This window comes from Notechis scutatus, chromosome Z (genome assembly GCF_049901735.1).
Source record: "Notechis scutatus isolate UNSWTSFEM ecotype Mainland chromosome Z, rNotScu1.2, whole genome shotgun sequence".
In the NCBI taxonomy this organism is placed as follows: domain Eukaryota; kingdom Metazoa; phylum Chordata; class Lepidosauria; order Squamata; family Elapidae; genus Notechis; species Notechis scutatus.
The window spans coordinates 127,809,014-127,823,308 of NC_142025.1; the positions used below are offsets into that span (position 1 = coordinate 127,809,014).

A 14,295-nucleotide genomic window follows, 5' to 3' on the forward strand; every position below is an offset into this window, starting at 1 on the left:
GAAAGGTCAAAGAAACCAGCAACATTAAACAAGCACCTCTCTAGCAACAGAGGGTGAGGAATATAATACCACTATCTCCTTTTTATAACACAGTCCTTTCAGCAATTCTAAAAAGGTTCCACACCCATTTGCCCTACTAAAATTGACCCTGAAGACACAAAAAACCTCCAAATGGCCTCAACAATTCTTAGAAAGAATGCTAACAACCAGAAGTTTGCAAGGAATGTAAGTTCTTCCATTCCCCATGATTCAGTCGCAATTGAAGAAGCTTCTTGACTGTGAAACGTCTTCAAGGAAAAACAAAGAGAGTCTAGTTCCCTCTTGAAAAAGTAGCTTTGGGTGTTCTAGCAGCTGAGAATTTATAATTAGAAAATGGAACAAACGAGGTTATCCTCAGGCCCTTTGCCAATGGGAACGGAGGACTCGAGGGATGCATTTGACTGTCCCATCCTCCATTCTTGTCACAATCTCTTATCCCTGTAGTCCTTGACAAACATTTACTCCACGTGAAACTGTGACACAGAAGCTGGAGGGGAGACAGCTCCATTGATCATTGAGATCTACCTAAGGTAAGTGACCAAGTCAGGCAGGATGGAGGGGGGAGAAGCATATCTAAGTGGGATGGGAAGAGCACTAGCCCCTCCCCCCCACCCCTGGACTTTCCTACCCTGAGATACCTCATATGCACTTAGCAGGCAAAAGCAGGGAGTAATCACATTTAAATTTTGTTATTCATTCCTACAAATCCTTGGTTTATGAATGTAATTGGCAGACTCCATTAAATACTTAACTTGAGAACTACCTGTAACCTTCACACACACACACACACAGAGAGAGAGAGAGAGAGAGACAGAGACAGAGACAGACAGAGACAGAGACAGAGAGACAGAGAGACAGAGACAGAGACAGAGACAGAGGCAGAGAGAAACAGAGACAGAGACACACACAGAGAGAATTTACATTTCTATTTCGATTTATGGATCTAATGGTTATATTTTTGTCTTGCAATTCATATGTTCCTGCCTCTGGATGCCCTCATGTTTTGAAGTTGTTCACATGTGTGTGTCTCACTATCATTAAGAAATTGGTCAGTTTGTCTCTTCCAGTCCTACGGCACTCCATGAAAATAGGAGCAACTGACACTGAATAATGGCATTTATTTTCCCCATCCTATTCCATCCCATTTCTGGGAGCCTCAAAGCTTTGATAGTATGTTGCAGTCCCTAGTTTTATCTGAAAAACATTTCCAGAAGGCAGATCTGTCTGATCTACTTCAAAGATCTTGTTGCAGACAAAGATATTTATCAACAGAAAGAAGACACTCATGGAAGATGTCAGTATTCATGGAGTTACTATTAATAGGATTATCTGAAGTGATGTGCAAGAATCCTAGCCTTCAATGCAATTTTCAGGAGCCTCTTCCTATTCGTCATATCTATCATCAGCTTGGAGACATTAACATTGCTGGCATTATTTCTGTATGCTTGATATTTTCTGACCCCATTGATTTCAGTCAACATCCTTCTCAGGCATTTCATGAGGGACTTATGTAAGTACATCATTAATTTATTGTCAAGCTCTGCACTTTGCTAGTATATCACATGATGCTTGAAATATTTTCCTCTAATGGCAAAATCTCCTCATAGAAACATCTAAAATAGGATGCCAAAGTTTATCTTATCTGATATTATATTTTACTTCAGTTTCCAGATAAAGTTGAAATGGAGATCATATCTCCATTTATAAGAAATCACATATCAATATCTATTAATATACAGGTATGTATAGCTTAATTTATGAAGCTGTTACTACAATTAACAAAGGTAAAGCATATATTTCCCATAAGTTTTATCATTTGTTATTTCTGGTACCAAAAGGTCACAATTTCCTTTTGCCTATAAACCATTCTTAAAAGCTGCAGTTTGATAGTGGGCCATTCTCACATACAGAAACATAGAAATAAGAATTATTTCACACATTCCACAAAATGTGTTGTACTAAAGGATTATAAGTGCCATAATGTGAAGCAGACCTTTCTTAATGTGCTGTTTTTAATTCTGTTTTACAGAATAATTTTTCAAAATTACCAGCATATCCTGGCCTTAGCATTTACTATAAAACAGATTAATGAAACCCCCCAGATCCTTCCCAACACCACGCTGGGCTTCCACATTTTTAACAGCAATTTTAGTCCAAGTTGGACTTACTTTGCCTCAATGGTTCTGCCTCTCACTCAGGGCAAATTCATCCCTAACTACAAGTGTGGATTCACAAATATCTTGGTTGCAGTCATTGGGGCACCTGATATCTCTCTTCATATGGTGACTGTATTGGGTATCTACAAAGTCCCTCAGGTAAGATGTGCTGAAGATATACATTATCATTTTGCCATACTTCCACAGACACCTATATGCTCTCTTTGTAAAAAGGAGAGACCTTTCAGATTCCTAGATAATATTTTCTGCTTGATAGAATCATCACAGCAGCATGAATAATTGTTATTCTGAACAGACCCCAAAATGTGCCTCAATTCCAGACGTTGAACTTAGGTTCAAATTTGAAATGTTCACAACGAGATTACTTCCAGAAAAATGTATTTATTGAAACCTTAAGAGTGACATCTTGGCTGATATTTTATAAACAACACAACTGATTGCATAATTACAGTATATAAAGTCAAAGATACCCAAGAATTCAAATGAATAAATATATTTTCAGAAGCTCACATAGACATTTGCAATTGCATATGTTTACCTTTCTATAGTTGACCTATGGCTCTGCTCCAATCATGGATAAAGAGACTCAAGCAGTTTTCTTCCAACAAATGTTTCCGAATGAATCCCACCAACGTAGGGGCCTCCTGCAGTTATTGCTGTATTTTAGATGGATCTGGATTGGAATTCTTGTGGTAAAGGATGAGAAAGGAGAGAAATTTCTCCAGGAAGTGATCCCCACATTTTCTGAGTATGGCATCTGTATTGAATTCATAGCAGAGTTCCCAAATGTAGCTTTTTACAGTGATTTTAGTGAAACTGTAGCTGAAGGGATAGATATATACCATGTTCTCATGAAAAGCACAGCCAATGTGATAATCTTATATGGTGAAATTCAGTCCTTAGCATTTCTGAGAACTTTCCTCCAATTTTCAGCAGTGGAGGATATACCAAGGAAGAAAAAGATTTGGCTAATAACAGCTGAGACAGATTATACTTCTACTTCCTTTCAAAAATCTTGGGATATCCATTTCCTACATGGTGCTTTATCCTTTGCAGTTCACACAAAAGAAGTCCAAAACTTCCAGGAATTTCTTCAAAATCTAAATCCAAGCAACAATCAGAACGATAATTTTCAAAAAGATTTCTGGGAGCAGGCATTCAGCTGTTTCTTCTCAAACTCAGAAAAGGAGGAGTTTGAGAAAAAGTGTACTGGACAGGAAAAACTTGAAAACCTTCCTACATCTGTGTTTGAAACACACATGAGTGGACAGAGTTACAATATTTACAATGCAGTCTATGCTGTGGCACATGCTTTACAATCTCTTTCTTTGTCGAAACCTAGAGAATCAACAATGATGAAAGAAAGAAGGAAACGTTTTCACAATCAAGAGTGGTGGCAGGTAAGTCTGTTAGCAGAGTAGTACAGAAACCAACATATCTGAAGTTGCAACATGTGCCCATAAACTCTAGCAAACAATATTCTCCAGGAATATTGATGCCTGAAAATCCAAAAGTGAGATCCAATAATGGATTAACAAATCAAAATATTCATATGCTGATATTAAAATTGTAAATGGCATTCTACAAAATTCTTTAGAATATGCTTTTCTCCATGAAATTAACTTCCTGTGAAGCCCAAAACCAAAGTGACAGATTGAAATTCTTCTAAACTGGTTTCTTCTTGTTTTACATCTATAGATAAAACCGTGTCAATCTGAGCACTCTACTATCTGTATCTGCAATTTACTCTGTTAATTATTAGCAAGGGGCTTCAGAGACATAATATCCAACCTGAATTGCCCTTTACTTCTCTGAAATTCATCCCATCCATCCTGGGAAGCCACTTCCTTACTATATTCCATCACTGTTCCATAAATTCAGTCTATTCATCAAGAGTGTTCAAACTTGACAAATTTAAGATTTATGGACTTCAACTCCCAGAATTCCTGACCTAACATGACTGGAAAAGGAATTCTGGGAGTTGAAGTCTACAAGTCTTCAAACTGTCAAGTTTGAAGACACCTGCTATAAATAAATGGAAGGAAGTCATTTATATATAGTTAATTTGGAATGTTTGCATTGAATCCGTTACAGTTTATTGATCTTTTTATTTTATTCATTCATTTAATCATTTATTCGTTCATTCATTCATTCATTTTTTATTTATTTATTTATTTTTATTTATTTTATTTATTTATTTTGTCAAGCAATTATAAGATAACATAATATAAGGTAAGATCTTATGGGATCTTCGTCATACAATCCATGGGTGGAACAGAAAGGTATATATTGTGATTTTCGTACTCAAAGAAGATTCAGTATGTTGTAATGTTCCCTTTCTATGAGGCATAAATTCTGACATCTTCATAGATAATTTGAGAGCCACGTTCATTTCTACACCCAGCTATTAACAACAACACATACATAGTTTTAGAGCAAATGGGAAGCATTATATGCTTCCTGGAACAAGGCTCTTAGGAGAAGAAGAGGAAGGAGTGAAAATGTTTTTAATATCTCAGGCACTTAATAAAAGAGGACCAAGGTGGGATATTACTTTGAGCCTACTTTTTTAAGATATATGTACTTCCATGGGATGAAACATAGATTTCAAATGATGGACATTTCAGCCATCAAATTCAGCATTGCTTAATGCAGGATTTTAAATTCCAGCAGCTCCTGCTGATGTTGACTCTGGCTCTACTTTAGCACATCCTATAAAAGAAATATGCCCTTTGGTCCTCAATTCCCAGTGCCTAACCTCTCCTACTTAGACTTTCTTTCATAGGTAGTCTTATTTTCTTTTAGGCCCCAAAACACGCAGGCTTATTTTTGGGGAAAGGTATCTTGTTATTTTCACATCCAGAAGGTGATGAACCCGCCAGCCATGCCCTCTCTGTCCAAATGCTTGCTTACCTATGGTCAAAATGGCCCAACCTCTTAGCACATCCTGGTCTCCGCATGTCCTGCTTACTGGCCCTGCTGCTACTGGGACATTTCTCAGCTGCTGGCCACCAAGCAGCTGCCTATGCTGCTGATTGCCTCATGGGGCTCTTCACCCTCCTGATAGCACTTCTATCAGCCATCCTGCTAGACTGCTCCTGTCTAATGTGAGGTGAATAATCCCAGATCTATGGCCCTTGAAGCAGCCCCTCCACTGCTGGTGGAGCTCACACAACTGTCACATGGAGGTGGTGCGGATGGTGCCATGGCGTAGTCCCTGCCTTCTCGGACCCTACCATCCAACCTGGTCCTCCAGCTCTGCTGCACACTCTGCAAGAAAAGACAGGTGGTGGAATAGATCATGCCCCTTCCTCCCTGGCCATACGCAGGTTGCAGCTGCTTGTGGACACCCTTTGGCCCCACACACATGCTCGCCACCTCCTATGCTGGCCGTACCCACCACCTCAGCCCTGCTGCTGATGCTCTGATCTAGGGCTTACTTTGAAAGGGGTAGGGTTATATTGTTAGCAGCATGATAAATCACGCTAGATCATATTTTTGGGGTAGGTCATATTTTTTGGAAAAACATGATTTCCTAAAATTATTTTCTAAATTAATTTTAGATTTTATTTTCTAAAAGTATGTCTATTTTCCATTTTATTGTAAATTTTACAGGCATAGGTTTTTAAACATGGACTTCATGTGATCACAACTTTCAATTTCCTTTTAGCTTCCCCATTGATTTTGCTTATGGAAAGCCAGCAAGATAGATTGCAAATCACAATCAAGTAACTGTGGGATGCCACGACAGTCAGAAATCCAGGTCAATTGTTGACTTCCAGGATTGTGATAATAATAAACACAGTAAGGAAGTCATAAGTACCACTTGTTCTGCACTGTTGCAATTTCAGATGGTTGCTGAACAGGCAGTCATTAAAAAAGTAACACCTGGACTTAAGTGTTCCTGTACTGCCTCAAAATTCAAATAACTACCTCAGTTATTGTTGGTATTCAGTCACTAATGAATCTTTGCAACCACATGAACCCCGCTGTCCTCCACTCTCCCAGAATTTGCCCAAATTAATGTTCATTGTGCTGATCACACTATCTAACCATCTCATCCTTTGTTATCTTCTTCTCCTTTTGCCTTCAATCTTTAAAAAACCAGAATCTTTTCCAATAAGTCCTCTCTTCTCATTAGGTGGCCAAAGTATTTGACTTACGTGGGCATAAGCTGAAACATATGGCACACTTTGCTAGTCATTATAGTGTCAGTGTCTATTTCCATGACTTTTTTAAAAAAATTAAAATGTCTAAAAATATAAATATTTTCCCTGTTGTGAAGTGTCAGTTTGCAATAGTATCCAAGAGTTCTTGATCTTTTGTTCTCTTGAAAAATTCATCACCATCTTCCCTATTTTAAGAGTCTGTCTCTTTTTCTGTTTTTTTTTTTAAATCTTTATTTATTTCAAGTTATAAATAAAGTTTTACTGTTTTTTAATTTTTTAGTTGAAAAAAGAAATTGAAAAAAAAATTAAAAATTGAAAAAAGAAATTTTAAAAATTGGAAAATGATTTTTCTTTTAAAAAAGGAATTCCAAAATTTTAAAATTTTAAGAATTTACAAGAGTTTTTGGCCCTTTATGAAATAATATGTACATCTCTCTTTTTTTGGAAATCTCAAGCTGTTTTTTAGGAGATGCTTTGCTCTTAACCATCTACTCCCTGCCTTGAAAGTTTGTCCCTTTCCTTTCTTTCCTCACGTGTTTTGTACTTATCCTTTATTCCCTGTTTTTTTGGCCCTTGGTTGCCTGGTCACTGCTAGGGTTTTCAGGTATGATATGCTGATGTTAGGCACTCTGCTTAGCTGGATTGACTCATCTCACCTATTTCTACTCCAAGGAACTCTAACAATTCTTCTCCATCACCACAAATTGAAAGCATATATTCTTAATTGCTCAGCCTTCCTTATAGATTAAATCTCACAATTGTACATTTCTACTGGGAAAACCATAGCTATATGGGCCCTTGTTGACAAGATGATGTCTCTGCTTTTTAATATGCTGTCTAAGTTTATCATAGTTTCATCCAAAGGAGCAAGCATCTTTTAAATCAAATCAATCAGCGTCTGCAGCGTCAGGTCTTGGAGCCATGAAAATAAAATTTGTTACTGTTTCCATTTCTTCCACTTGTATTTGCTATGAAGTGATGGGACCAGATGCCATAATCTTATTTATTTTTAATTATACATTTCAAGCCAACTTTTGCACTCTTCTTTTTTAACTCATCAAGAGACTCTTTAGATCCTTTTCAATTTCTGCCATGAGAGTGATATTGTCTGCGTATCCGAGGTTGTTGATATTTCTCTCAGCAATACTAATTCTGGCTTTGATTCATCTAGCCAGGCATTTCACATGATGTACTTTGCATATAATTTAAATAAGCAAGGTAATAATATATAACCTTGTACTTATTACCATATTTTGAACCAATCAGTTTTTCCATATCCGGTTCTAACTGTTGCTTCTTGGCCTGCCCCAATCTGATCCTTTAGAAAAGAAAGACCCTCAACTCCATTTGGTTAAAGCAAAGAATTCTTCTACTAAAATTGTTGGTTGCAGTAATGTCACCCCAGCTCTGAATTCTCCCACTCTAACAAGATACAAAAAAGGTTCATCGATATTTCATTCTTTCCCCACCTCCATGACCAGTCTGTTTCCAGCCAACCAAAGCTCACAAAGATGTTTTGAGAAAACTGAGGTGTTTGGGGGTAATCTGCTTTTTCTCAGGTTGTTTGGCCTTGGGGTGTTGGTACAAACAGGATCTGGCTGCTCTGGTCTTTATCACCTGTCATTCCCTTTTCTGATTTCCCATCACATACACACACAGCTTCTTTCATCCCCCCTCTTCCAGCCTTTGCTGGCAGGAAGTCTGTGAGGTGCCAAGCTGAATCACAGAGTTGATTTAGCTTTCTAATGGTGGTTGGGTACTCCCAACTCTTTAAGAAGTCACCACAGATTGTTGTGATGCACATAATCAAAGGTTTTAGCATAGTCAATGAAATAAAAGTAGATGTTTTTTTCTGTAACTCCCTTGATTTTTCCATAATCCAGCAAATGTTGGCAATTTGATCTACAGTTCAAATCTACTCTTCAAAACACAATTTGTACTGCTGGAAGTTACAAAACATACAAAACATTTGCTAGACCAATACTCGAATACAGTTCATCAGTCTGGAACCCACATTACGTATCTGATATTAGCACAATTGAGAAAGTCCAGAAATATTTCACAAGAAGAGTTCTCCACTCCTCTACTCGTTGTAGAATACCTTATGCCACCAGACTTGAAATTCTAGAACTAGAAAACCTTGAATTACGCCGTCTTCGGTCTGATTTAAGCATGGTATATAAAATCATACATTGCAATGTCCTACCTTTCAATGAATACTTCAGCTTCAACCATAACAACACAAGAGCACACAATAGATACAAACTCAAAGTTAACCGCACCAAACTTGATTGCAGGAAATACGACTTCAGCAATAGAGTGGTCAATGTCTGGAATACTCTACCCGACTCTGTAGTTTCTTCCCCAAACCCCAAAAACTTTAACCTTAGACTGTCTACTCTTGACCTCACCCCTTTCCTAAGAGGTCTGTAGGGGGCGTGCATAAGCTCACCAACGTGCCTACCGTCCCTGTCCTATTGTTTCTCTTATTCTTCTTTTATTTTTCTTATATGTACCCATTTCATGTATTCACAACTATGTATACACTTATACTTATTATCTTGTAAACAATTGGCAAATCAAATAAATAAATAAAATAAATAAATAAAAATAAAATAAATAAAGTTGTCTCTTCACTTACTGCTAATGCCTAGTTTGTAGGATTTTGGGTACCATCTTGCTAGTGAGTAAAATTAGCACAATTATGTGGTAGTTTTATACATCCTAGTATTTATTATATATTTATTAGAAGTGATCTGGCTTAAGTAGCTTTCTCAATTAAACTGCAGAGCTTAATTTTATTTTTTTGCTGATTCTTTATTTTGCAATTTTATATTAATTTTATTTCAGTAATCTGATATATAATCTCTACCTCTTTGTTAGAATGATTGTCATGTTATTTCTTTGATACTGGCCTACAACTAAAATAAGTGTTTATATTTTCTTGGTTTTCAGAAACATTAATTTGTATGTTTTAAATATATGAATTATTTCTCTCTCCCTTGATTTGTTCCTTTCTGATTGTCTCTATGTTTCAGCTTCATTCTTTTCTGAAAAGTATCAGATTCAACAATAGTGTTGGTGAAAAGATCTCCTTTGATGAAAATGGAGAATTCATTGGTGGATTTGATATTATCAACTGGATCACATTCCCAAACCAGTCATTTCTTAGGGTCAAAGTTGGAATGATAGATCCCAAAGGTCCAGCAGACAAGTTCTTCAATATTTCTATAGATTCCATCACATGGCCAGTAGGTTTTAATCAGGTTAGCTTTTTGAATCTATATTTTTTTGCCTTCATTTAAATATTGTTATTGATGGAAGTCCCAGAGCATCAGCTTTAACCAATATAGGTAGAAATTTCCTGGAAAAGGAAAGATATCCGTAAAATTTATTTACTTTTTAAGCAATTGCTATTGAATATTGCATTGTTTATGGGTCCTCTATTAATTAGGAAAAATGGTATTTATGGTTTTGAAGTAAATGCTGTTAGATTTCATTAGTCTGCTGACTTCAAAATTTAGAAGTTGAGAAAACCAACTTTAACTAACCAGCACAGAAATTGTCTTTGAAGAGTAGTGATGATGTTTATCACAGGCCTTAAATACAATAATTGTAAATATTTAATTAATTATTATTTTTCAAAAATTGCATCTAAAATTATGTAATCTATATTTTTAATCTGTTAATTCTGCAGTAACTCTCTTATTACATCCTTTCCTCTCTGTATCATAAAATATTTTTCATTGACAGGCATTACCTCTATCTTTGTGTAATGATCCTTGTGAGACAGGATACAGCAAGGTCAAGAAAGAAGGGCAGTTGTTTTGTTGCTATGATTGCCATGTATGTCCAGAGGGGAAAATATCAAAGGAGAAGGGTAGGAAATCCTCAAATATAATGGGACTAAACCATGATGACACAACACTATAATTCCTATTAATCAATTCACCTGCATTCTTTTTCAGACATAGATGACTGCTCTCCGTGTCCAGAAGATCAATATCCAAATCCCACAAAAAATACATGCATTCCAAAGCGGATCACATTTTTGTCCTATGAAGAACCCTTGGGGATCAGTTTGATTGTTCTTTCTCTTTGCTTTTCTTTAATGACAACTTTGGTAATCACAATCTTCATGAAACACAAAGACACTCCCATTGTCAAAGCCAACAACCGGAATCTCACTTATGCACTTCTAGTTTCTCTTCTCATCTCCTTCCTTTGTGTCTTTCTATTTGTTGGGAGGCCCAATATAATTGTGTGTCTCCTTCGACAACCAGCTTTTGGCCTCATCTTTTCTGTGGCAGTTTCTTGTGTATTGGCTAAAACCTTTGTTGTGGTTCTAGCATTCATGGCCACCAAACCTGGTTCCAGATTGAGGAAATGGGTGGGGGGAAGGATGGTCAGTTTCATTCTACTATCCTGCTTCTTTGTTCAAATAAGTTTTTGTGTTTTGTGGCTGATAACATCCCCACCATATCCAGATTTTGATACACAGTCAATGTCTGAAGAAGTCATCATAGAGTGCAATGAAGACTCAGTCATGTTCTACTGTGTTTTGGGGTTTATGGGTTTTCTTGCTCTGGTTAGCTTTTCTGCTGCTTTTCTATCTAGGAATTTACCTGACAGTTTCAATGAAGCAAAATTCATCACCTTCAGCATGTTGGTCTTCTGCAGTGTTTGGTTTTGCTTTATTCCATCCTATCTAAGCACAAGGGGAAAATATACATTGGCTGTAGAGATCTTCTCCATGATTTCTTCCAGTGCTGGTTTATTGGTGTGTATCTTTCTTCCCAAATGTTTTATCATTGTGATGATACCTGAATTAAATGATAAACACCAGCTGATGAAGAGAAAGTTTTAAGAAATCTTTATGTTTGCCTGTTATTTATTGACATATTTTAGCATGTTTTTTTTGCAAGATCTGATTAAATGTATCAATTAAATATGAATTGTGAAATTGTCTTTACTGCTCATCTTAATTCATATGCAGTAGAATGTGTAAAAAGAAATGCAGTTAAATACAAATGAGATTTTTTAAAATAGTGAAGATCTATGATTTTTTTGGAAGCAGTTGGACAGAAGGAACTTCATGATGTACACCATATGTGTCGTATTTTGTAATAATACTCCTAACACATGAGTTCTCTGCACAAAACTGCTTTATTTTTCTTAACTCCTCCCTTCCAGTTCCTTCATACTGTGTCACCTCAAAATATGTCCCTCACTACTTTCTGTCTAACATTGGTTCTTCTTCACAGTTAAACATCAACAGGTTCCATTTACCCTACACTACATCTCCCTTTTCTAGAGAACAAAGGGTAGACTACCTTTGTCTCACCAGACCTTAGAGGATTCTTCTGCCTCTTTTGTTGAAGGTCTGTTCCTATCTAAATCCTGTAGGGAAGAAAATGTTATCATGTAACTATTTACTAATCCAATACACCTAACTGTGTTTAAACTATTCTGCACCTCAGATTTCTTACTGAACTATACATCAACATTAACTCTTTTTCACTTTCTCAGTTCACAGATTCAGTCTCTCTGATTTAACTATAGTTCTCACAAACCTTGTCCTTGTGGTAGCTGTCACACTAGGAAAGGTTTTAAGTATTTTCCCAGGTGATGTAGAAACTTGTTCACTGTTTGTCTCTGGCAACTCCTGCTGCTCCACCGCTCCCCCTTCACTTGCATGTGTGTGTAAGTGCTGACGATTGCGTCTCACCACACGTTTAGGTACATCCACCAGATATGACCTTGGACTTGTGTGATTCTGCAGCACAGTCCCAGATTCTTTTGTATCAGTGACCCATATATGTTTTCCTGGTACCAAATCACTAAGAGGTTTTGCACGATGTCTCCTGTTGTAGTATTCAGTATTCAATTTCCTCTTCTCTCTCTCTTTACAAGCAAAATGGTCAACATCTGGCAATGCTGGGTCTATCTGAGAGGGAAGAGTCAGCACAGTAGTACGAAGACGTTGCCCCATAAGCAGCTGAGCCGGACTGAACCCACTCTGGAGAGCAGTAGCTCTGCAGGCAAGCAAGGCCAGATAAGGGTCGCTAGCCTTTTTCAAGAGACTGTTCACTGTCTGAACTGCACGTTCAGTTTCTCCGTTACTTTGTGGAAACTTTGGACTGCTGGTAACATGTTTGAACCCATATGTGGATGCAAAATGAGAGAAAACTTGGTCAGAAAACTGTGGTCCATTGTCTGACATCAACTCCTCTGGAATCCTATGCTGGGCAAAGATTGACTTCAGATGGACAATTACATCAGTTGACTTAGTGTTCGATAGCAGTGCAATCTCGACATATCTGGAGAAATAGTCTATCACAACTAAGTATGTTTTCCTTCCAAGTACAAACATGTCAGTCCCTAACTTTTGCCATGGTCTTTCAGGGCATTCAGATGTCATGAGTGGCTCTTTAGGATTCTGACGCTCTTGAATACATGTGAATACATTTGAGCACCATTTCACTGACCTGCTGACTGAGTCCTGGCCACCACACAGACTGACAAGCACGTTCTTTGCATTTCACCACCCCTTGGTGTCCTTCATGCAGCCTCTCCAACACCTCATTCCTCAGAGTGGACGGGATCACAAGCCTAGTGTCTTTCACTAGTAATCCATCTTGTACAGTGAGTGTAGCTCGTTCTGTCCAGTATCCTCTCAGTGTAGGTTCCTGTTTTGCATGCACTGGCCATCCATCTGCACACAATTTCATGACTCGAGAGCAAATACTATCAGCTTGCAACTGCTCTTTTATGATTTCCATATATGTGTGGCTAACAGGCAAGCTGTCTACTACATAGTCCACATATATGTTAGTGTTTTCCATCAGCTCCAGTTCTGCTTTGGACATGTGAGGGTCCATAGGTGAACGTGACAATGTGTCTGCTGTCCAAAGTGACTTTCTGGGCACATGCACAATGTGGTAAGAGTAACGCATGAGCCTCATCCTGAATTCTCAAGGGTAGAAGATCTAGTGCTTGGTCTCCAAACAAACGGACAAGTGGTTTATGGTCAGTCTCCTGGCAGAATTGCTTTCCTAGGAGGAAATCCCAAAATCTTTCACATGTCCAGGTTAGAGCCAGGCCTTCTTTTTTCACCTGTGCATAGCATTGTTCAGTTGGAGTAAGTGAACGTGACGCGTAAGCCACAGGCTTCCATTTATCTCCCCACTCTTGAAGAAGAACGGCGCCCAAGCCATATGACGATGCATCCGCTGACACTTTCATCATTTTGTTCGGATCATACATGGCCAGCACCAGAGGGGAAGACAAAGCATTTTTCAATGTCTTAAATGCCCTGACCTGTTCCACATCCCAAACCCAACAGTTTTTCTTAGAAAGGAGATCACAAAGTGGCTTGTCTTTTTCTGCCAACTGAGGGATGAACTTCCCCAGCTGGTTTACCATGCCAAGAAAACTCCTCAGTTCATTCACACTAGAGGGCTCCTTAATATCTCTGATAGCCTCTGTTTTTCTTGGGTCAGGTCGTATCCCTGCATCAGAGATGATGTGACCCAAAAAGACCACTCACACCTGGAGAGCTCACACTTATCAACGTTCAGAGTGATTCCCGCCTTTTCCAGTTTTTTTAGCACTGCATGGAGTCTATTGTCATATTCTTCTTGGTCCCATCCCCACACCAGTAGATCATCAAAGTGGCAAACTATACCTTCCAGCCCCTGTGTAACTTCCGCCATCATACATTGGAAATGTTCGGGTGCTGAAGCAATGCCAAATGGAAGACAGTTAAAGTGGAACTGCCCGAAGGGTATAATGAATGTGGTATACTTTGCTGAATCCTCGGTGAGGGGTATCTGCCAAAACCCCATGTTGGCGTCTAATTTACTGAACATTTTAGCACCAGCCAGTGTTCCAAGACTCTGTTCTACTGA

General features: G+C 38.0%; 1 protein-coding gene and 1 long non-coding RNA gene across 2 annotated transcripts; both read left to right on the top strand.

The window, feature by feature from the left end:
- The first annotated feature begins 462 nt into the window (after positions 1–462).
- LOC148129258 (uncharacterized) lies at positions 463–2,354 on the top strand. The gene is made up of 3 exons (XR_015745571.1): positions 463–569; positions 1,312–1,549; positions 2,238–2,354. It is a non-coding gene; the product is annotated as an uncharacterized LOC148129258 (long non-coding RNA).
- A 133-nt stretch (positions 2,355–2,487) lies between these two features.
- On the top strand, positions 2,488–11,331 carry LOC148129259 (vomeronasal type-2 receptor 116-like). Its single transcript, XM_087947432.1, has 5 exons — positions 2,488–2,538; positions 2,765–3,616; positions 9,424–9,651; positions 10,139–10,265; positions 10,354–11,331. The coding sequence occupies exons 1-5, from the start codon at positions 2,488–2,490 to the stop codon at positions 11,250–11,252; spliced, it is 2,157 nt and encodes a 718-aa protein (XP_087803558.1). The 3' UTR covers positions 11,253–11,331.
- Positions 11,332–14,295: the final 2,964 nt, after the last annotated feature.